Consider the following 25,938-nt stretch of genomic DNA (forward strand, 5'->3'; position numbering starts at 1 on the left):
AGCAAATACAATAGAGAGGAGATTTAATAAAATTTCTCTCATGATAGCCATGTTCATTTACAAAGAGGAAGGAATTAATTAAAGGTTTTAAGAAGATCAAATCAAAATTAAGAGAGGAAAAATGGATTTACTCTCAGGAATTAAATAAGTTTTGGTACACATGAACAAATTTAAAATCAAAGGAAGATAGTTTCATTTGAATGATTTCCACATGAAGAAAACAAGATTCTTACATGAGTAATTAATTTTTATTCACAGGAAAGAGAAGAATAAAACAAGAAAACAAGATTGAAATTAATCTTTAATCCCAGTAGGTTTCATTCACAGGAAAACAAGATTTCATACATGAGAAATTTATTTATTTATTTATATTCACAACAAGTTTCATTCACAGGAAAACAAGATTTCATACATGAGAAATTTATTTATTTATTTTTATTCACAATAAGATTTATTCACAGGAAAGAAAAGAATAAAACAAGAAGCGAGATTCAATTAAAAGAGGAGAACCTGGATACTTGAAGCTTGATGTAGAATCCCCTCCGAATTCTTCAACTAGCCTCCCTTGATCCTTCCTTGCAACTTTTTTTGAATTTCTTCAAAAACAACTACTTAACAATCCTACAATGAAATGTGACTACGAGAAAAAAAAACTACTACTTGAGAAAACTTTTCTTCAAAAAAAATAATCAACTCCCTCTTTTTGAAAATTGCATACAATATATAGGAAAAACCCCTTAACTCCACTATCTAGAGAAATTAATTGAAAATGAGATTCTTTTTCCAATATTTAATCCATGCAAAATTGATTAATATCCTAGTGGGAGAGTTACATGCAAGGGAATTAAAGAATGAAGATTCCTCTAGAAGCTTCTAATTTCTCCTACAACATATGCCATAATTGGAATGGGAAAAATAAATAATGCCTATTTAAATTATATTCTCCAAGTGTGTAAGTGGGTCCATTATTTAACCTTTTATAATATTTATTCAACCATATTCAATAGCTCAACCACAAAAAGATATAATAGTAATTGTATCAAATCAAAAGTGATAAGGGAGGGTTATGACACCATTCTATTCCACTAAATATTTTTACTTATTTTCTATGAAATGACATTATTCTACTAATTTTAACTTCATCTTGAAAAGGGAAAAAAATTAGACACATAAAATCATCCTAATATATTTTCTATACTAATATTATTGGCACCATTATTTAAATCATTATTGTTCATCCTCTTTGTCAAAAGTTTATAAATTAACACATTATCATTCATATGTAAATTATTCAACCATATTCAATAGGTACATGTAGAGTTTCAAGCAATTGCATCCTCTTCATTGAACAAATCCATTTTCAATAATGGAATTTGGTAATGTATCTTGTTTTGTTATTTTATTTTTCATTATTCTCAATCTAAGATGAACACTATACTAGGATTTTAATATTCTTTTCTATTGATTTTGTTCTTAAATTAGTGTTCCTATATAAATCTAAAAATAAAACCATAGTATTTTTGTTAACACATCTCCACGAGCACGAATGTATTGTAATGTATTGTAAGTGATTGTGAAATTATGAGAGGAAGGAGGGAAATAGTAACATTTCATATTCTTGTATGCACATTTTTTTGGCCTTCAATTAAAATAATAGGAAAAATATCGCAACATAGCACATTCTAAATTAATGATAGAAAATTGTAACAAGGCTACAATGCAGCGAAGTTCTTGTCAAATGTTAGCAACTATTTTGTTATAACAGTATAGGATACCAAATAATTATAGAGATATGTATATCCAACATGCTATATATTGGTAAAGATGTGAGAAAATTTTACAATGTAAATATATCACAAAGTTTGCATGTGTTGCTAATGTCTCTACGTGTCTTGGTTTTAAAAATGTTATGTTATGGCTAAGGTGATATTTGTTTACTATTTTGATATAAATAATTTACTTAATATTTAAATGAAGGTACTTTTGAATTATTCATATAATAATATTAAAATTAGTTGTATGGCTTCTCTTCTCTGGTTTGTGGATTTTTTTGGTTGCTCAAGGTAGTAGCTCTATGGTTTTGGTTCAGCCTAATTCAATCCCCTATTTGGGGGACTCGCTCTGGTTACCCCTTGGGCCTATCTTTTCTCTAGACTTGTTCTGTCGGTTGGGCATGGTTTTGGTTGGGGTAGATTGTGATGTTTTTGGGGACAGGATTGTTTGTTGGAAGGGCCATGTTCTCCTCTTCGTGGGTCTCGAACTTCTTCCTCTACGTGTCTATTACTACCACAACTTGGTACTTTTATGTGTGGTCATGTGGGTATCGATGGTTTTATTCCAAGATGCACTTGGAGGTTTTATTCATTTGGATTTTTTACTTGCCAGGTGGGCTGGTTTGAGGTTCTGAATCTCTTGGGTCCACTGGTTTTTCTTTGGGAGGCTCTCCCCAGGTTCTGGGGGGCTACATGGAAGTTGTTTCTTCCCTGCCTTAGAGATCTTCATGTTTTATTCTCTTAGGGATTCTTTCTAGATCTCAAATTCTTCTCTACTCTTGAGATGGAACTATGGTGATTTCTTTATCTTTCATCTCTCCTTGTGCCCCCTATTTATCTTTATATTTCGAGAGAGGTTTTTTATTATGGGTTCCTTTGGAATCTCTTTGGTTTGTGATTTCTATGATGATGAGGTCTGGATTTCTTTTTTTATCTATCTAGACTCCTAGATCTATCTTCAATGGGGGTTTTGTTTTCCCCCTCCTTGTCCCCCAAACTTTAGCCTTTGTGCTTCATTTTTTGCACTTTTGGGTTACTCTAGTTTTTCCTATAGAGGTGGTCCTATCTTGTATTGAGGGGGAGATGGATGTGGCTAGAGATGACCTTTTTCCTATTGGGTGGAGTTAGATGCTATTGGTTATGCTTGTATGTATTGTTGGGGGGTTGATGGAGCCCTATCTTTTGGTTGTAAGGGAGTTGCTGTTGATATTTTGCTAACTTCTTCTGTTTATCTCCTATTGAGGTGGACATCTTGTTAGGCAAGTTATTCTCACTGCTGCTCATTCTCAAGGATAAGATTATGGGAGCCTTGATTAAACCCATGGTTAAGGTTGAGGGAGCCTTGTTCCCTATGCACATTTTTGCCTAAGATTTTTTGAGGTTGGCTTCATCCTTTTTCTTTTACAACCAGCTCTTCAATGTTTAATCATTTTTGTTAGGTTGTGGTTGGGTTGTTGAATGGCTATGTTGTATCTTATTGCAACATTCTTCTATGGGTTCCAGATCTGTGAAATTTCAAGTCCCTTCAAAAAAATTTTAAAGGGGTTTTGGGTCCCCTCAAATCTTATTTGATCCTTAATCAAAAACATTTAAAATATATTAAGATATATAACTTGACCTATTTTAAAATAAATTTTTATCAAAACCTTTTTATCTTTATGTCATTCATACTAATTAATAATAAATAAAAATTAATAAACAATCAATAACATTTTTTTTATTTTATGTATAATTTGTGAAGCAATATATATGTATTTTTTTATGTTTATATCATTTTCTACACATAAAATAATCCAAAACATCATTTTCTATAGTTTAATAATTAAAAAAAATTATTTTACCTAATAAAAAAAATCTCTAAAAAGCCATTAAAAAATATACAATGAAATATGAAAAAAACTATAAGTATTTAAATATTAAAAATAAGTAGAAAAAATCATTAATTTTTATAATATTTTTAATTAAAAGATTGCATCTATACTTTAATAAAGATTAAAAAAATTGGTAAAAAAATTATCAATCTTGATTTGTTAATCTATTTTTTATTAATAACTAGTTAAAGAACAACTATTACCAATAGTTCTATGCCTATGGCAAGAACTAATAAAGCAACATTAAATTTTTAAATGCACTTAATAAATAAATAACAACAGCTAGCAAGTATACAAGAAAAAAACAAACCACTATATGAATTCTAATAAGTATACCTGCATTACACATTTTTTTAATCTTTGAATAATAGATTTTTAAAAGTACTATAATAATTAATAAACACAAATATTTATAATTGTATCAATCAAATATTACATATAATAATCTTTAAAAATCTTCAAACATGCACTATTTAATATAAGATTAAATATTCATATCTTATAACACTTTTAAAGAGTAAATACAAATTTCACTTTTACATCCTACAATACTGAATGTAATAAATTGAGCATTACAAATTGCACATAAAAGTTTATCATCAAGTAGATTTCTGTAGTGGTTAATTTGCAGTTAAAAACATTACCACACTGAGTGCAGATATTTCTAAAAATTGTATTGATAATGCTATTGTATTTTGTATTGATAATGCTAAGCCCCACAACTTTGAATATCGCTGAACAAGTTCTGAATACACGATGGTTGATGCACAACACAAAATAGATGATGAGGAGAGCTCCATATTAGTCTTTGGAGTTGTGGAAGTGGAGTATGGTTGAGAACAAAAAGTGTGAGCATCCCAGCTCTGGCAGTTTCACTTGTAAAAGGCATGGTTGCTTCTGCAAGTCATGATAAGTGTGTGAAGCTGTGGAAGTTCCTCAACACTTGTCTCTGCTATGTCGCACTTCAGGGTTTTCTATGTCATTGTCTAAACTGTTGACGATCGTGCATTTGCTGTGCTTAAATATGTATTTTCTACACATTAGCAGTTAAAGTATTTTTTTGTTTTTGTAAAGAGTTGAAGATATATATAAAATTATAATAATAAAAATATATATTAAAATTAGACTTTAATTCTAACCATAATACTAACCCTAACCCTAATCTTATGGGCAATCTTATCGATAATTATTTCATATAATTTTCACCATTATCGATCACCTGAAACTTTAGTGTATGTATATATTTTTTACTTTTTTTTATACATAGATATTTTGTGCTTTTACCCTAACCCTAACCATAAACTTAACCCTAACACTAAACTCTAATCATTAACCCTAACCCCAACCATAATCCTAAACCTAAACCAAACCCTAACATTGATAATAACCCTAACCATTGTCATAACCTTAACCCTGAAACCTAACCCTAATAATAACCCTAACCCTAACAATGATGTAAACCTTAACCTTGAACATAATAGTAACCTTAACCCTAATCCTAACACTAATCTTAAATCCTAACCCTAACCATAATTTTAAACCTAAACCAAATCCTATCCTTGATGTGAACCCTAATTGTAACCCTAACAATAATGTAAAACTTAACTCTAACCATAATACTAACCTTAACCCTAACCCTATCCATAACCATAATACAGATCATTAAATAAAGTCCATAGGTAAGGGTGGCCATCAAATTCGAAACTGATTCGCAGATATAATCCCATTTTCTATATTTATTTGCTAATTAATATCAAGTTTTAGTTTCCAAGTTGGACCAAAAAAAACAGTTGTAATATACTCATGCATTTGATGTCCCCACTTTGTGGCCGTAGCCACGGTTAGTAAAACTCATGCAAGTTTGCAACTTTATCTATCAACATACGCTACAATATTTCATTCATAACAAGATATAGAAATGGGCGATTGGACGATTCAAGATAAGCTTAGCCAAAATTAAGCAATAGAATAGAAAAAGAAATATGAGAGATAAAAAGTCAGAAAGGCTTGCTTGTTTTATGGAATGTCCTTAAGTCTTAACCATAAAAGACTGAAATAACAATAGAAATATTTATTTCAACTTGGGAGCCCATCTTCCAAGTCCATTCAAGCCTTATGTTCATGAAGCACAACTAAAATAATCTGATTTTTTTACAGTGTCGCCACAATGGCAAATTCAGAGGCAGCTATCATTGTAGGATTTTGGTTGTGGGTATGTATTTATATGACAAAAGGCTTGAATGCAGGTGAAGTTACATATGATGGTACTTCTCTCATTGTCAATGGCACAAGAAAACTGCTCATTTCTGGATCAATTCACTACCCTCGTAGTACTCCTCAGGTGGGTATTCAAACTATGGAGTTCTTTCTCTGAAAATATAGAGAATATTTTTTGTAAATTGAGTTTGCATGTTCAATGGTTTTGACAGATGTGGCCTGGGTTGATAGACAAAGCAAAAGAAGGGGGATTGAATTGCGTTCAGACATATGTGTTCTGGAACATGCATGAGCCAGAGCAGGGAAAGGTGATTGAAGTTAAAAGAGATGAAATTTTCATCAACATTTCAGATCATATTTCATAATCTTTTAGAAGATTTTCTTCTAATCCTTGTTAAATATCCATTAATTTGCATCCAATGACTTTGCTCTTTTTAGATAGCTCGACTAAATCCCATGTGTCAAATTTGTCCAAGGCATTTATTTCATCTTTCATTGCCCCTAACCAAGACTCATGCTCATATGGACTATACCCATACCTATGGATGTTTAGGTTGTCTGGTGGATCTCTTTAGGTGAGGTTTCTTTACATAATTTTTGAGTTATGATTTATAATTATTTTGTTAAATCTATTGTTGCTTCTGGATTTGATTGTTTGACTTTATTTGCATGAACGTTTCGGATCTGATCAGAAACGTTCATACAAATAAAGTCACAATCAAATCCAGAAGCAACAATAGATTTATCATTATGGATTGTGGAAATGTAATAATTCTAATTATTTTCTTATCCATTTCTAAGTTGCATTAATTTTGTTATCCATTTTCATTTATGATTTATTGTTATCTGATTGTCCTATTTTCAACAAAGATAAATAAAAATAGAATTTACACAATAAACTTTTATCATATTATAAAGGTTCAAATATGTATGTGCTTGTTTGATGTTGCAGTTTAATTTTGAGGGGAGGTCTGACCTGGTTAAATTTGTGAAACTAATACATTCGAGAGGAATGTATGTGAGTCTCAGAATTGGGCCATACATTGAGGCTGAATGGAATTTTGGGTATGTAGATGACTTTCTCAACATGTATATATATATATAAATATATATATAAATAAATAAATATATATATAAATATAATATTTTCACTTGAGATTCTAATAAATATATTGAATGGCAGTGGATTTCCTTACTGGCTTCGTGAAATTCCAGGCATAATTTTTAGAACAGATAATGAACCATTCAAGGTAACAGTGGTGTTCTTTTTTTTTTCTTGTGTATTTGAGTTTATGATAAATCTCAAATGGATTGCTTTAAATTGTGGATTGCTACTGTTTTCTCTGAATGCAGAGAGAGATGCAGAGATTTACTGAAATGATTGCAAATATGATGAAAAGGGAGAATCTATTTGCTTCTCAAGGGGGGCCTATAATTGTGGCACAGGTATGCTCATCTAATTTAATATGAGCCATTTAATTTATTAGCTTCAAAGAAATGTCTTCCACTATAATGCCTTGGGTCTCTCTGTCTTGGCTTGTACTGAGTCATTCTTTATAGTGAAGACTGAAACAACTCCAGTTTTAGGATTCCACAATCTAGATTAGAAAATAAGTTTTCAATAAAAACATTTGGTACAATTTTTTTTTTAATTTTGTAAATCAATATCATATATTTTTGGAATAAAAAATCTTTAATTAGAAATAAAAAAATCTTTAATCAGAGATAAAATTGAAGTTTTTAAATTTGATCCTGTAAATAATTTTTTCTCAGAGTAAAGATATTATTTATATATATATATGACAACCAACCAAACTTTTAACAATTTATCTTCCTTTAAATTTTTGAAACCAAACTCAACACAACTATCATTAATGATACTTATTTCATTAAAACTAATTTCAATGATAATAGTGAACACTCAATCAATAAAAAAATAAGTTGTAAATTTTATTTATGTAAATATTAATTTAAAATAGACATGTAAAAAAAATTATTTTACTTTTCTAAATTTTTATTATTTTATTTTATATATTTCAAAATTTAAATTTTATTATTTAATTTTAAAATAAAATAATAAATTGTTCTAAAATTTATTATTTTATTTTTATTTATTAAAATTATTCTATTTTATTTAAATAACATTTTTACACCATCTACGTCCTATATACTTTTTTTGCCCCTTATATTAATCAAAAACACATTTTAGATTGATTTATTTTTAAATTATAGATATGATAGTTTTATAATAAACTTATTTGCATCCTAGGCTTCCATACAATTGGATTTCCTTCCTTTCAAGGTGACCCAAATTCATAGAAGTTTGGAATTTTTTTATAATTGTAAAATAGCATTTCAAATAAAATTGTAAAATTTTATGAAAAAATAATAATATATTATTATAATTTAATGTAAAAAATTATACACAAAAAATATTCTTATATGTTTCTAGATTGGCATATCTCATATTAGAGGAAAGTTGTTATATCTGCAATAACTATTCTAGTGTTGAGACAAGGTGTTCTAACAACTTGAAATACAATTTGATACAACCACATACAATAGTAGAAATTTTTACACATGATATTCTAATGTTCTAACTAACCAACCATCACAATGATATGAGTAACTACAATTCACTTTACTTCTATTATGTGTGCGCACTAATATTAATTCCTAACATTTATATTATGTATCAAATAATATACAGTTAAATTTTAAATGTTTTGAAATATAGAATTAAAAGTATTTTTCTTTTTGGAATTATACTATAAGATTATATCAATTAATATTTTTAAATATATCAATATTTTAAATTTAATATTTTTCTTTTATGTGTAAGTATTTAATATAATCAATTTATTTATTATTGTATATTTTTATTTTTATTTTTCATTTACTATTATATATTTACAATTACAAAATAATTAAAAAGGGCTAGCTAATGGATTTGATAATATTTCTATATTTTATGTTTAATGTATAAGTTTTTTTATTCATGTTACTTAAAATAAATTATATATTAAAATTCTATAGAAATAATATATGTATGAGAGAGAGAGTGTATGTATATGTATATGTATATGTATATGTATATGTATATGTATATGTATATGTATTTGTATATGTATATGTATCTATGTATGTATATTTGTATGTGTACATGTATGTATGTATATAAATATTTATATACATACATACATATACATACATATGCATATGTATATGTATATGTATATGTATATGTACACATACACATACACATACACATACACATGCACATGCACATACACATACACATATACTTATATGTATATGTATATGTATGTGTATATGTACATACATGTATATATACATAAATATGTATGTATGTATGTATGTATGTATGTATGTATGTATACATACATATACATCTATGTATATATGTGTACACATGCACACACACTCACACACATATATTTATTTTTATGGTTAAAATGGATGTTCATTAGTCTAAACATGCAAACTAGGAAGCAAACCCATTTACAACACCACCACCACAATTAGGTAAATATAATTCAGTCAGCCCAACCTCAAACCTATTGGATCTTATTCTCCTTGTTTGAGTTGAATTTGTCGCAATTGGGTAAAATAAAACAATAATTAGAGATAATGATGCAAAATTGAGAGATATTAATATGAACATAGAGTTTCAAAATAGATATGCAGATACTAAGTACAAATATGGAAATGAGAAGCAAAGAGAAACTTGTATCTAAAATTTGAGTTCAAAAAATGTTGGATTATGGGACTAGGAGACCTAGTTCTAAAGGTGTTAGATTCAAATATTGGAAATAGTTTTGGGATCAGAATGTTTCTCAGAATATCCTTCTAAAATTTAATAAAAAAAGTGTCAAATATTTTTCTTTGATTTTTCAATGTCTAGGGTTTTTTGTTCTTCAGATACTGGTTCATTTTGTCTCAGTCTAGATTTTTGGATCTATATTCCTTCTCTTCATGACTTGTCACCTGCACACACACAAGAGAGGGAAAATATTGTTGGGTCAATGATAGTGATTTGCCTAGGTCAAACCTCGGGATTCAAATTAGATGAAATAAAAAAGAGCTAGATCTATAAATAAAATGTTGAACTGGAATGTTAAACCTTCTTTGTGAATCTCCTTTGCCTTTAAAGTCTTTATAACAGGTTGAAGTCACCATGTGGGAATTCATGGATGTCTTAATAATAACTTGATCATGGATACCTTCTTGAATGCTTGAAATTTGAATACTTGGCCTCTTCCTCACTACTCTAATTATGCTTGATTACTTGCTCACTTGAATTTGAATTTATCTTGATGAAATTGTAATTGAAAGATGATTAATATATGCTTCAAAAGAGAGGATAAGACTTTCTTATATACATATACTCATGAAACATGTTAAAAATTATGAAGAAGGCCGAAATGGTAAATCAATTCCAACCTAATATTTTGTGATCATTAGGGGGTTCAAAAAATGGGCCCTTTTGATCTGGACTATAGTGCCTAGTTCCCTAGTTTAGGAGGACTATGGTACCTAGTGCAATGGTCTAGTCCATCTGGGCTAAAACAAGATGCAAGAATCAAAGTAGAGTAGAGAATTATGCATAATAAAGACATAGAAGGTAGAAACATTGAAGGGAGTCCTAAGTGAGTATGAAAATCTACAAGGATACAATTTACAACACTACATTTAGCCCCCATTTTGGTGGGAGTATGAACCTATGCTCATACTCTTGGTAAAGTATAGAATACCATTGAAAAACTTTCATCAAGATATTAAAGAGACAAGAAATGTCAAGCCCTCAAGGAATTAGGATCTCATCAATCTAATATTAAGATAAAAGAAGAAACAACATGAAGAGAAGAGAGAGAATAAAAGATGTGACTTCTTGTTCTAGTGAAAATCTGCTTACTATGAGTCATGTTGGCACAAGAAACAGAAACTTGACTACAAAATGGATGTTGTAGTGTGTACCAAGTACAAAGAGTACAAATAAAACCCTTTGCTTGCAAAGTAATCTCAACAAAGATTGACTAAAAAAGGGGTGTTTCAAAGTGTACCAAACATGTCATGTTGTGTGATCAAAGTGTACAAACCAAACCTTGGTAGTGTGTGCACAAAGTGTAATAAAGAGAAAAGTGTATACCCTCATGTTAAAGTGATAGTGTACACCTCACTAGGAGAAATTTCTTTAAGGTAGTATACATGCATCCAAAATGCAAGCACTATGTAGTAGTGAAATTCCCTCAAGCATAATGAAAGTCAAAGGTAATGGTGACAAGACACAAAGAGAGAGCACATAAGGGATATACTATCTAGTGTCAGTATGTGCATCAAATAAATCATGTATATTAAATATTATTATATTTAATTGAACTCATCCCCCAAAGATAGTGGAACTATGAGCAAAATGGAAGAAGAGAAAATAAGGTAAAGAACACAAGTCTTTTTGGGTCAACATGGAAGAGACCAAAAATATATATCTCAATGCTTTGCATCATCCCCAAGTAGACAACACAAAAGAACATTTAAATGACAATAAAACATTTATGACACAACATAAATACAACATATAGAAGAATTGAGATACAAATAGAAGAATGTCACAAGTCCAGTCCCTTTGTTGCCTTGCACCAATGGAGAAACAAGGTTCATCCAAAGAGATCATAACATAACACAAAGACGCGTCAAGCACCAAATCCTAGGGGAAACACGTCAAGTGCAAGAAAACACACAAAAGAGTCCATCGCACAAGTGAAGCTAGTCTAGTAAATCACTCCCCTCCCAATCTTACCTAACATCATTTAGGGATGGTAGACAAGATGCAAGAGGACCACAACAAGCATGATAGGAGCTAATAAAAGTTTTAAACAAGGGACATTCTCTAATAATGAATCACATTGTTTTTCACTAGGATCTAGGATTAAAACTTTTATAAATCTCAAACTTAGCTCATGATTAATCTCAATAACCTCATACATATCATCAAAATTGTTAGTATCTACATTATTAGCATCAAAATCACCAGTTACCAAATTAATCACAATAGGATATCTAATGTGTAGAAGAGATGAACAAGAACAATCACTTTTCATAGATAATTTTAAATTTTGACATGGATGATTAAGATAAAGCTCCTTCTTAGGGTCAAACGAAGGTTGGGAAAATGGGACCAAGTCAACATTTAACAGTTTAGGGGAGGAAATAGTTTGGGAAAAAAATATCATGAGGCTTGGCATAACATCTTCATCAGTATTTTCTCACACTATGATTTCTCTTGTTATAACTCAAATCTTGGGAAGGTTAGGGATCAATCAACATAGGCTTCTTTTTTTCTTTTGTAGGAATAACTGGAAAAGTATTGAGCTAGGTTGAGAGATATAGGTGTTGGAATCCAAGAACGGGGGGTGAATCAGTGTTCTACCAATAAATGAATTTATGGTCTTATTGCTTATGAACCAGTTAACAAAAAAAATAAAGTGCATAAACCAAATAACACATAAATCAACAACACCATAGCACCAATATTTATATGTGGAAAACCCTATAAATGGAAAAACCACGGTGGGGTTGATACCCACAATATCTATATACTTGATCAAGGTATACAAATATTACATAGAGGGGATTGCACGTGCAATCAAGCTCACTGCATAGAACTCATTGCTCAAGCAGAAGTCTCGCTGACTTACACAACATTACACAGTGGTTTCATACAAAACACAAAGCATAACTAGATGTTCCTTTTCAATATCTCAAAATTTATTTGATAGCCTCCCAATGAGATTTTCCTAGATTATTCATGAACTTACTCACACCTCCCCTGCATGAGCAATATCCGAATGACTGCAAACCATGACATGCATGATACTAACAACCATTGAACAATATGGAATGCCTTTCATAAATTCTTGATCTTCGAGTGTCTTGGGAGACATGTCAAACGATATAAAAAATGACTAGCAAGAGGAGTGTTAACAACCTTCGCACTAGCCATGTCAAATCTATCAACAACTTTATCAATGTATTTTTATTGAGACAATCTAATTTCCTTATGTTGTCTATCCCAAGTAATGGTCATTCCAAGAATTTTCTTTGTTGCCCCTAAGTCACGGGGGCTTCACTGGCTAGGCAATATTATATCACATACATTCCTATTGGGGGGTTTAATATCCCAAAAATCTAAAACAATATATTGTCTATTTGGTGAAAATAGGGGGTTTTAAATTTGGGCTACGAAAAAATATAATATCTAGAAAAAATAGGGGGGTTTTTAATTTGGGTTGTGTATTGGGAGGGGTGACAAAAAAGGAGTTTAGGGCAATACTTTTTTAAAATAGGGGGATTCTTTAGTATGCCATGAATGCACGTGCTATAACTCAGGGTTACTAAGAGAATCCCTAAGCCCTTCATAGAAAATTTATTAGCTAATTCTTTCTTTAATTTGCAAACAATCCTCATGCTCATGTCAGCTACCAACATGTCATCAACTTAGAGCAAGATAATAACAAACTCACCATTACAAAGTTGTTTATAGTAAACACATGGATCAAATTCACATTGTATGAAGTTATGTTATGTCATGAAGAGATAAAATTGAATATACCACCACCTTGGGAATTGTTTGAGCCCATACAAACTTCACTTTAACTTGCAATAGAGATGTCCCTATCCTTGTTTTACAAATCCTTGAGGTTGATCCAAGTATAATTTTTCATCAATGTCTCCATGAAAAAATGCAGTCTTAACGTCAAGTTATTCCAACTCAAGATCCAAAATTGTTGTGAGGCCCAAAACTATGTGAATAATTATCATTTTCACAACTGGTAAAAAGATTTTATCAAGATCTACCCCTTTCTGTTGGGCATACCCTTTTACTACCAGCCTGGCCCAATATCACTCGTTGCCTCTTTCGTCTTTCAATTTCTAAACCCTTTTTTTTTTAATGCATTCTGATTGGGTGGAAGAGACACCAAATCCCAAGTTTGATTTGTGGTTAATGGATCCATCTCATTCTACATTGCGGCTCACTATTGATGACAACCAACATTTTTACTACCATCTTTAAAGGTTGCAAGCTCTATGTGATTAGAAATAATATTTCATGGTCGGCTTCCTCAGAAAAACAAGAGCTCATAATCGGCAAATTTGGTCAGAGGCTTTCTCTATCTAGTAGATCTCCTTAACTAACAATCTTGGCTCTATTATGGCTGCAACTAAGTTTTGTTAGTAGTGGTTTTTTATTTTTCACCACTCCCAAGATTCTTATGGCTATGTGTGATGACATTATTTTGCAAAGAACAATGGTCTTCAGCTTGTTGAGATACATGTGTCTCAACCTTGCAAATTTTAGTAAATTGTTCCAAATGTAGTTGGGAGGTTTCCCATGTGTCGGTGCCTTGGAAAAAGGTATTTGAGTTGTCAAAAGATGTCTTGTCCATAGTATAATATAGGAGGGCCATTTTTAGCGATTATATGACACATTTCATGTTAGTTATGAGGGTCAAAAATAAGGGATAAGAATTTGGACGTGAGTAACTATATTTAACCTGGTTTTCTTATCTTGGAAAAACAAATGTCAAGGGTGGGCAAAACGTGTCATGGAGGTTTTGCCCATGGTATTGTAAAACCACAAATGGTTTCCAGGTTGTAAAATTCCTATATAATGAGGGCTTGGAGAGGAGTTTGCATGATGGAGTTTGGTTTGCAAGGCTGGGTGCTAGAAGGATGCTAGTGAAGTCTCTCCGAGCTTGAGTTGAGGTGATGCTCTTGTAAGAACTTGCATTGCAAGTGTATTGTAATCTCTTGTTGATTTGTTAATATACTATGCAGGTTTTAGAGTGTGGGGTTTTTCACCCGTATGGATTTTCCCCACGATAATCATTGTGTTATGCGTTTCTTGTTTTATTTCTACTCTATTTGCTTCTTGTGATCTTTGTAATAGTTAAGTTGAAATTTGCAAAATCGTCCTCTCAAGATTAGCGTAGGAATCATTTCCGCACACCTTTGCTTCCTTACAAGTGGTATCAGAGCCTGGCCAGTTCTGGTTCTATTTGTTGGGTATAGGGTTTTTTGAGCTAATCAAGGTTTGAGTGGGAGCTTGTGCAGAGTATTTCATTTATGTATTGTAGGGTCGTAAAGATGGCAAGTATATCAGGGAGGATTGATGTAGAGAAGTTTTCTGGCACAAAATTTGAAATGTGGAAGCTAAAGATGGAAGATCTGTTGATTGATCGAGATCTATGGGATGTAGTTGATGAGAATAAGTCGAGGCCCGCAGATCTGACTTTAACTGCACAATATGATGTAATGGATAGAAAAGCTAAAGGTCTCATAAGATTGTGCCTTGTAGACTCAATTCTGATTAATGTCCACGAAGAATCTATTGCGAAGAAGCTTTGGAAGAAGCTAAGTGAGATCTACCAAGCAAAATCACTTGTGAATAAAATTTTCTTGAGGAAGAAGTTGTATTCCTTGAGAATGGAAGAAGGTGGATGAATTTCTGATTATCTAGAAAGTTTTAATATGTTGGTGACTCAGTTGACCTCAGTTGGGGTACCAATGGATGAAGAAGAAAGGTGCCAAATCCTGCTATGTTCGTTGCCAGACTCATGGGACAGCCTTATGATGGCCATAGGGAGCACTACAGTCGTCTTGAAGATGGAGGATGTTGTTGGTTCTCTACTTTCTGAGGAAATGAGAAGGAAGGTTTCTCTGAATGCCAAAGAGGCTCTAAGTGTTCGAGGAAGACCAAAAGAAAGAGGCAAGAATGAAAAGCAGAATGGCCATTCTAAGTCCAAGAATAAGGGGAGATCAAAATCTCCTAGTAAGTCCAAGGTAATTTGCTGGAATTGTGGAAAGCCCGGACATTTCCGAAAGGACTGTAAAGAAGAAAAGAAGAAAAAGAAGAAGAAGCAAGATTCTGATTCTAAGTCCGAGAAGGAAGGTGGAGATGCTTTTATTGAAGCCTTGGCCACTCGTGCAGGTGACAATGCATGGTTGATAGACTCAGATGCATCTTTCCATGGTGCATGACTCCTATTAGAAATTGGTTTAGTAAGTATGAAAAGTTTGATGGTGGTAAGGTGTATTTGGCTGATAACTCCTTTCTTGATATTGTTGGTCATGGAAGTGTTCATGTTAAATTTTCTGATGGTAGAACTAGAAGATTTGATGGTGTCTTGCATATCTTAGGACTAGAAAAGAAATTTGTTATCTGTTAGCAAACTAATAGATGCGGGTGTGCATGTACAGTTTTCTGAAGCAGGTGTGAAAATGGTGAGAGGTGCTATGGTAATAGCAAGAGGAAGCAAAATGGGTACATTGTACCAGCTTGATGCATGCACAGTTGAGTGCAATAGCACTTCTGATAAGAATGTGATAAAGACTATGTTGGAAAAGGAGAGGGTGTCTCTTTTAGCAGATGGTCATGGTTTTTGGGTACCCAAGGGTGCTCTATATACTAAATCAAAGTTGCCTGCAGAGAAGACAATGTTGTGGCACCTGAGACTCAGTCACATAGGTGAGAAGGGTCTACGAACTTTGAAAAATAAGAACCTTGTTGAATGATTGCAATCTTGAATTTGATTTTTGTGAGCATTGTATTTATGGAAAACAAAACCGCATTTAGTTTTACCCCAATTCTTATAAGTCTTCAAGTGTTTTGGATCTAATCCATTTGGATGTATTTGGTCCAGTTGATGTTTCTTCTATTGGTAAATCAGTTTATTATGTTTCTTTCATTGATGATTTCAGTAGAAGAACATGGGTTTATTTTCTTAAGAGTAAAGCTGAAGTTTTTAGTCGTTTCAAAGAATTTAAAGCAATGGTTGAATTGCAGACTGGAAAGAAAATAAAATGTTTAAGGATAGATAATGGTGGTGAATATTGCTCCAATGATTTTGACACATTTTGTAAAGATTGTGGTATTAAGAGACAAAAGACAAATCTGTATTCTCCACAACAGAATGGAGTTGCAGAAAGAATGAACAGGACCTTGATGGAGAAGGCTAGGAGTATGCTAAGTGGTGCTAGTCTAGAACAAAAGTTCTGGGCTGAAGTTGTAGCCACTGCCTGCTACCTGATAAACAGGTCTCCTACATCAACTCTTGTTGATAAAACGCCAATGGAAGCGTGGTCGGGCCACAAGCCTTCACTTAGTCATCTGAGAGTTTTTGGTTGTGAGGCATATGCTCATGTGCCAAAGGAGAAGCGGACAAAATTGGATAACAAAGTTGTTAAATGTATATTCATTGGATACAGTTATAGTGTGAAAGGGTACAAGCTTTGGGATCCTGTTGCACAAAAGGTATTTTTTTCCAGAAGTGTTATTTTTAGAGAAACTAAGTCTTCTTCTGTTACAATGCAGCTAGAACAAAAGGAAGAAAAGAAAGATGTGATTCAACTGCCTACTACACCTGAAAAAGTTGAATCGAGGCCCTTAGAAAGATAGGAAGTTGATGAGAGCTCTACGAGTTCTGAATCATCAGAGGAAGAAGAAGAACCTGAACCTGAACTTGTTCGAAGGTCTACTAGACAAAGAAAACCACCTGAAAGGTATGGATATTCTCCTGATGATTGGAGATGCATATTTGCTTTGAATGCTAATATTGATGAACTGAAATCTGTAGAAGAGGCTCTTGGTATGAATGATTCAGAGTCTTGGAAAATTGCCATGGATGAAGAGATGGCAGCTCTTAAGAAGAATGACACATGGGACCTTGTACCATTGCCTAAAGGATGAAAGCTTGTTGGTTGCAAATGGGTGTTCAAAAGGAAGATAGGTTTAGATGGAAGAATAGAGAAGTACAAAGCACGTTTGGTTGCAAAAGGTTACTCCCAGGTTGAAGGAGTAGATTATGGTGAGATTTTTTCTCCTGTAGCCAAAATGACATCCATTCGTTTCTTACTTTCTATTGCAGTAACTTATGATCTAGAGGTCGAACAAATGGATGTAAAAACTGCTTTCCTTCATGGAGATTTGGAGGAAGAAATTTATATGACACAGCCAGAGAACTATGTGGTAAAAGGTAAAAGTAATTTGGTCTGTAAGTTGAAGAAATCCTTGTATGGTTTAAAACAAAGTCCTAGGATGTGGTACCAGAAGTTTGATACATGTGTATTGAGTTTGGGGTTTGTGCGGTCTAAATCTGATCACTATATATATTTCGAATCTGATGGTGATCATTTCTTGGTTATTGCCTTGTATGTTGATGACATGCTGTTTATTGGGAAAGGAAAAGGTTTGATTGTAGAATTAAAATCTCAACTCTCGGCAAAATTTGATATGAAAGATCTTGGTGCAGCAAGACACATTCTAGGAATGGAGATTGTAAGAGATAGACAAAACAAAAAACTTTGGCTAGGCCAGAGTAAGTATGTTGGTACTATTCTGAGAAGATTTAATATGCAAGATTCTAGACCATTGAGTGTTCCTGTTACAATGGGAACAAATCTTTCTAGTTCACAGAGAGTTTAAACAAGGTGCAGTGACAATTTATAGTGACAGTCAAAGTGCAATCTGCCTAGTGAAGAACCTGACTTTTCATGCCAGGACCAAACACATTGATGTACAATATCATTTTGTGAGAGATATGGTTGAGGATGGCAGGGTGAAGCTGGAGAAGGTAGAAACTTTGGTGAATGTTGTTGATTCATTAACTAAGCCCATGAGCATAGAGAAGTTCAGATGGTGTTTGGAGTCTATGGGCCTCTTGGTCCCTGATTGTTGAGTCCATGGTAATATGGATCCCCTAACTCTTGCAAGGTATTCGACAAGTGGGAGAATGTTGAGATACATGTGTCTCAAACTTGCAATTTTTAGTAAATTGTTCCAAATGTAGTTGGGAGGTTTCCCATGTGTCGGTGCCTTGGAAAAAGGTATTTGAGTTGTCAAAAGATGCCTTGTCCATAGTATAATATAGGAGAGCCATTTTTAGAGATTATATGACACATTTCATGTTAGTTATGAGGGTCAAAAATAGGGGATAAGAGTTTGGACGTGAGTAACTACATTTAACCTGGTTTTCTTATCTTGGAAAAACAAATGTCAAGGGTGGGCAACACATGTCATGGAGGTTTTGCCCATGGTATTGTAAAACCACAAATGGTTTCTAGGTTGTAAAATTCCTATATAATGAGGGCTTGGAGAGGAGTTTTCATGATGGAGTTTGGTTTTCAAGGCTAGGTGCTAGAAGGATGCTAGTGAAGTCTCTCCGAGCTTGAGTTGAGGTGATGCTCTTGTAAGAACTTGCATTGCAAGTGTATTGTAATCTCTTGTTGATTTGTTAATATACTATGCAAGTTTTAAAGTGTGGGGTTTTTCACCTGTATGGGTTTTCCCAATGATAATCGTTGTGTTATGTGTTTCTTGTTTTATTTCTACTCTATTTGCTTCTTGTGATCTCTGTAATAGTTAAGTTGAAATTTGCAAAATTGTCCTCTCAAGATTAGCGTAGGAAGCGTTTCCGCACACCTTTGCTTCCTTACACAGCTTGCATGGTGTCATGAACTCCAACCTGCATGGTAGAGAGGGACTGCATGTCAGAACACCCCTCATATAATGAGGAGTGAGAGGAGTGTGGAGCATTCCGTGAAGATCCACACCTCTCAAATTCCACTATACCACGATCTTCATGTGGTGACTTCTGGTCAAGGCCGAAAGGTATATTATCATGCCCCGACATAGTAACTTTAGTCACTGTTGTGTGTCCTTCACTATTCACTTTAGGCAACATTGGATGCCCCTACGTTGTAAATTGGTCCAGTGCACTATCCCAGTCAACAGAGAAGCGTGTTGGATTGGAAAAAGCATCCCTGAAGTCATAATCACCAAAGGAAGTAGAAATTTATTCATCACCTAAAGGTTGGTCGTGGGGAAAGATCGGCACATCGTGTTGAGAACTTGAATCCCCTACTCTAGGTTGTGACATAGATGACTATGCCTCTAAATTTACTGTGTGGCCTACATTGTTAGTTAAAGAATAATGTTGAGAAGCAGAGGGAGGGAAGGAAAATATCTTCACATGAGGTTTAGTAATAACAACAAAGGCTCCTAATTGATTTCAGACTAACTGCAAACTGCAATCGATTTGTTCCTATGAACCACCATTATCAAAACTAGAGAAAGGGACAAATTCCTTATGTGGTGTTACTGGTGCATGCAGGGTTGGAAATGTATTCTCATTCAAGAAAGTATCTCTATCACAAACAATTTTCTGAAGGACTAGATACCACAATCTGAAACCCAATTGATCTTCGTGATAGCCAACAAAAATACACCTTTGTGATTTGGGGCCCAATTTGGCCCTCTTCTCCTTAGGAATATGTGAGATTGCTTTGCAACCAAAAACTTGAATATGTGAGTAGGAAATTTTTTTACCCAGCCATTCCTCCTCCAGAATACCAAAATCCAGTTGAGATGAAGGATTCCAATTGGTCAAATATATTGTTGTATTACATGCCTCTGCCTAAAATTCTTTATCGAGGCCTGCATTAGAGAGCATACACCTAGCCCTCTCTAGGATCATCCTATTCGTCCTCTTTACTGTACCATTTTATTGAAGAGTGAAAGGAATGATTTTAATCCTTCGAATACCATACATAAAAAACATCAAATTTTGAGGAGCAAAACTCTCCTCCATTATCAGTTTGTAAACATTTTAATTTATACCCAAACTGATTCTACGTCATGGCTTTAAAAAATTTAAAATTAGAGAACACTTTTGATTTCCTATGAAGTAAATAAATCCATACTTTCCTACTACAATCATCAATAAAAGTAACACAATAGTTTTCCCCTCCAATGGACGTTACCTCCATAGGTCCAAAAACATTTGAATGTACTAGTTCCAAAGGTGTTGTTTTCTTGTCACATCCAAGCTTCAAGAAACTGGCCCTCCTTTGTTTGTCATAAGGCAATGTTCACAAAATTCCAAATCAACATATTTAAGGCCCGACATTTGTTCCCTTTTGAGAATGACTTGAAGTCCTTTTTTGCTCATATGTCCAACCCTTTGATTCCAAAGGCCCGCTTCACTGGCTTCAACTGCCATCACAACTCCCACTTCAATGTGACTCTCGAATACATAGATACTACCCAATTTCTTACCCTTGGCAACCAGCATGGCTCCCTTGGTCACCTTCCAAGCATCCAGATAAAAATTAACACAATAGCCTTGTGCAATAAGTTGACCTACAAATATCAAATTTCTTTTAACTTTAGGACATGTCTAACATCTTTTAACAACCATTTGTCTCCACCTTGTACCTGCAAAAAAACATCACCTTTGCCAATTATTTCAAAAGATTTATCGTCTCTTGAATGAACTCTTCCAAACCAACCTTCTTGGTATTTTATGAACACCTCCATGCATGGAGTAGCATGATATTATGCACCTAAATCTAACACCCATGAATTTGAAGTGGTATCACTTGTGGAGAGAATTAACGCACCTTCATCTTTGTCAAAAGCTATATTGGCTTTGCTATCCCTAACCTTTACTCGTGCCTTCTTGTAAGACTAACAATTCTTCTTTGTGTGGCCAACTTTACCACAAAACAAGCGATCATTATTTCTACCTCTAAACATCAATCTTTTAGTAGATTTGGACCTTCTTCTATTATTATTTCTACTTCTACCTTGAGGCCTACCCCTATGAACAACCATCAAGGCATCAGCGGGACAAATTTATTGATTCTTCCTTCTCATGTCTTCATTGAGAAGATTAGTAGCAACATCATCAAATTTTAATTTTTTTTTGGCAAAGACTAAAGTGCTAATAGACATGACAACTCCTTCCCAGTTGTTTGAAAGAGAACACAACAACAAGACAACTTTTTTCATCATCTAGTCATGCCCATCGAAAGTTCTTGATTGATGAGGGCATTGAATTCATTGAGGTGATTCGACATGATCCCTCCTTCCTTCCTTTTTAAACTATATAAATTTTCATAATGAAAACTTTATTTGCAGTCGATGCCATTTCATACATGGCAGAGAGTTTATCCCATAATTTCTTTGTTGTCTTCTCAATTGAAATGTTGAAAAGAATGTTTCTTTACAATGAGAGAAATATCGTTGCCCTTGCCTTCCTATCTAATTTTTCTCACTCTTCATCAGGCATGGTAGTTGGCTTCTTTGCTTTCCCTTCAAGCACAAGTGAGAGATCCTACTTAATCAACAATGATTCCATGTACACTTTTCATAGACCAAAATTCTACCTAGTGAATTTCTCTACCTTACATTTATTCACTTCCTCCATAGTTTCGGAAATTCTTCAGTAATTTCCATACAGATTAACCATCGAGCTCTGATACCAATTCTTAATGAAGAATGCATATAAATAATTGTGCAGAAATGAAGAAATCGAAAAAGACAATCAAATTGAGCACATAACACAATTTTAACGTGGTTCATCAAATTGACTACATCCACTTGAAGTAGAGGAATTCTATTATTAAACTCTATTCAAAAACTATATTACAACATCATCATCTTCTAACAGTTCAAATAAACATGAACCTTCAGCTCTTAAAGGAATCTTTCAAATGGAAGTTGAATGGTTATAAAATATGGAGGGAAAAGGGGAGAAACCATTAGGCTTCACATCCCCAACACCAAGATCTAGTGGGATAATGCAAAGGTAACATGCTACAAGGTGAGGTCACAAACCCACCATGCACCATTGCAACATTAGGTGCTTGACGGGCCTACGGCCTTGACTTGCACCATATAACAACAAAGGTAAGACAAAGGAGAAGGTGGAGTGTGAGCCAGTAATCCCAAATTCCACCAAATTTTGGTGTAGTTCGGGATGAGGAATCTTCACTTCACCAAGACTTAGGATAGTTCAAGAATCATAAAGGGGAAGGACTTAGTGATTTTAAAAGTAAAACACAATGAGGTGAGTGCTAGGATTTGAAGGCTCGAATCACCACCAAAATTCAATGTGGTTCGGGTCTACAAACCTGAACACTCATCAAATTTACAAGGCTATGAAAGAAAGAGTTTCGAAAACCCTTCCAACAACAAAGGGAAAAACATACCAGATATGAAATCCGCAAAATTCAAATGGAGCTCTCTTCTTCCCACAAACTTGGCTTCACTAGGAATGAAAAAACAAAGCCCAAAATGTAGAGAAAATAGATTAAAAACCAAGAAGTAGACTCCCAATAGAATTACATAAAGGGGTAATTAATAACTTCACATTCCATAAATAGGTGCAAATCGGGTTTATAAACTCGATTTGCACTTGCCAAAGTGCATTTCGGGTTTACAAACCTGATTTATACTTTGATGCAAAAATGACTAATAGAGGTGCAAATTGAGCCTATAAACCTGATTGATACCTAGAAGTCTCATTTGGTGTAAATCGGGTTTATGAGCCCGATTTGCACCTAGGATTCACACTAAGTGAAAAATGGGAAAACCAGGTGACAATCACACTTGTGATGATGAAAGCATCTTGAAAAGGATGCATATAGCTTGAAATCCACAAATTGACCAAAAATTTGCAAGGTTACATCAATTTTACCCAATATCAAAATTAAGGATAACATGTACCTAACATGGCCTAGGAGGAAGGACCCATCTTGCATCTTGTATTGTTTTCCTTTGTCTACATTCTCCCTAAGTTAGTCTTAAGTGGGGTGTTTGTTTGAAAGGGTGGTGTACCTAGTAAGTTCATTTCCAAGGTCCTAATCACAGACATTACTTAAGTTTACTTAATGAACACATAGGATTCTTCCCACTTTTGGTGGATAGTTATCACTTTTCCACCTTAAGTGGTTAAGTTATCACTTTATGTCTCAATTCATAAGATTAAGACGCATTCCATATTCCTATATGTCATCCTATAATACCTTGGTCTATATTACCAAGGGGTCCCCTTTGTAATTTAATTCATTTCATTATAATATATCATTTACATCCTTTGATACAATAGCATTATTATATCATTGTTGATCTCTCTTGTGCTTTCATAGAATGTCTACATCTTGGGTGGCTATAATATTTAGTCAAAGTGCCCATATAAAATTTGAATCTTATATGATATATGAATCTTCAAAATGCTCATAAAACTTTGATACCAAGTACACATTTAGAGAGTGTACACACTTAAATTTGAGATCCTAAAAATGGAAATGATTGAAATTAATAAATCAAAAACAAGGTGGGAAATAACTATTTATATATAAATCTCTTACTCAATATTAGAGAACTTTAACATAAATTTTATGTTTGGGAGTTTATTAGGAACGTGAGTTTGAAACTTGTTTATAGATATGAATTCCTTATATGTACACACATTTTAATTTTTTTCTTAATTTTGAATAAAGAAATATAATTCCAATAGTACTCAAGAAAAAAATACAACCATTGAATTTCATATATTTGTTTCAAGATTATAACATCTATACCTGAGAGACCTCACCGAAAAGGAAGCCTTATCATTTGAGTTATAGAGAGAAAAAAGATTAAAGAAGAGACTCATCCTAAATTAATCTCAAATATAACTTTCAAATGATCTTCATAACAAGCTCATTCCATTGACCTCGGTAGATTAAGAGTGAGCATGAAGATCTCAACATCTAAACCCATCTTAACTTAGAAAAATAATAAGAGTAGTTATCTTACACATTATATTTGATGTGAAAATTTTCAAATTTATTCCTTTCAACATATATGATGATTCATTAATTTGAGAATACTAAACCCTACTTTTAACTTTTAACAATTCTCATTCCCTCCTTACTATTAGAGATAAAGTAAATCTCCCAAGGGACTTTTTTAATTACAAAACCACTATTAGATTCAAGGACCATTACAATATTTACTTTAAAGAAAAATTCATTTTTTCATTAAGCAACCATATTAGTATAATCCAAATTATAGGAATAATAAATATATCACTAGCGTTCGACTCCTTTGTATAATTTGAAATGTGTTTGCAATTGATTTAGGCATAATAATTTGGCATGTGATATTTTTCTTGAATGACTAAAATACATATAGATCTATAGGATGTTAGAGGGTTATTCAAAGGGAAAAAAGGAAAACCCCAAATTTAACCTAGTACGTATATGGGAACTTAGCTAATATAACAAGTATGAGTGGATTAATTATTTGTAACTTATAGCATTTTTCTTTGGATACTCAAACTATAAACTTGATATATATAAGAATAGTAAAGTTTGGTTTAAATATTGTCACCTCTTCAAAATAAGTGAGATAAGAGTTGTAAGAAAATTTAACTAGCTTAAATGTTAAAAAAAAAATTAAAAATTTAAAAATATTCAAATTAAAGAAAAATATAATTATTATAAAATTATGGGATTTATGAATAATATTTAATATTTAATTTAAATTTATACATATATTTCTATATAAAAAATTATATATTTCTTAGATTTTAATTCCAAAAACAATTTTATTGTAAAATTCAATAGCCCTACAACCATACATTTGTTTTATAATTCTTTCAAATTAATTTTATATGTATTGAGATCAATTGTTTGTATAGTGATTTTATGTTTTTTTTTCAAATTAGACAATAGGCTTACAACCATACATTTGTTTTATAATTCTTTCAAATTAATATTATATGTACTGAGATCAATTGTTTGTATAGTGATTGTATAACTTTTAAGATTGAACTTCATAATAATTTATTCAAAAATACAATTATTTATACAAATTAGTTTTTAAAGGTTTTATTTTGCTTATGTATTTTTAATTGTAAAGAATAATTTTGTGTAAATTATTAAAAATATTTGATTTATTCTATGTATATGCAGATAGAGAATGAATATGGAATTGTTGAGCCTTCTTTTCGTGAAGGAGGTCGTTCATATGTACGTTGGGCAGCAAATATGGCAATTGAATTAAATACCAATGTCCCATGGATCATGTGTAAGCAACCTGATGCACCAAATCCAATAGTAAGTTATTCACATTCAAGTTATTTTATAAAACCATGTGTATTACTAAAACTATTTTAAAAATACTTTTCAATAGTTAATGTAGCATAAAATGACATGAAAAAAATCTTGTT

The 25,938-nt window shown here is 32.7% G+C and overlaps 1 protein-coding gene across 1 annotated transcript in view; it reads left to right on the forward strand.

Moving 5' to 3' along the window:
• The first annotated feature begins 5,545 nt into the window (after nucleotides 1-5,545).
• The window catches only part of LOC131068387 (beta-galactosidase 1), a 212,798-nt gene continuing 192,405 nt past the window's right edge, over nucleotides 5,546-25,938 (forward strand). Inside the window, exons 1-6 of the mRNA XM_058003566.2 lie at nucleotides 5,546-5,984; nucleotides 6,073-6,168; nucleotides 6,813-6,925; nucleotides 7,044-7,110; nucleotides 7,214-7,306; nucleotides 25,682-25,825. Of these exons, the coding sequence (XP_057859549.2) occupies nucleotides 5,811-5,984; nucleotides 6,073-6,168; nucleotides 6,813-6,925; nucleotides 7,044-7,110; nucleotides 7,214-7,306; nucleotides 25,682-25,825 (687 nt within the window). The 5' untranslated portion in view covers nucleotides 5,546-5,810. The remainder of the gene's footprint in view (nucleotides 5,985-6,072; nucleotides 6,169-6,812; nucleotides 6,926-7,043; nucleotides 7,111-7,213; nucleotides 7,307-25,681; nucleotides 25,826-25,938) is intronic.

Source organism: Cryptomeria japonica, chromosome 5, assembly GCF_030272615.1.
Source record: "Cryptomeria japonica chromosome 5, Sugi_1.0, whole genome shotgun sequence".
NCBI lineage: Eukaryota > Viridiplantae > Streptophyta > Pinopsida > Cupressales > Cupressaceae > Cryptomeria > Cryptomeria japonica.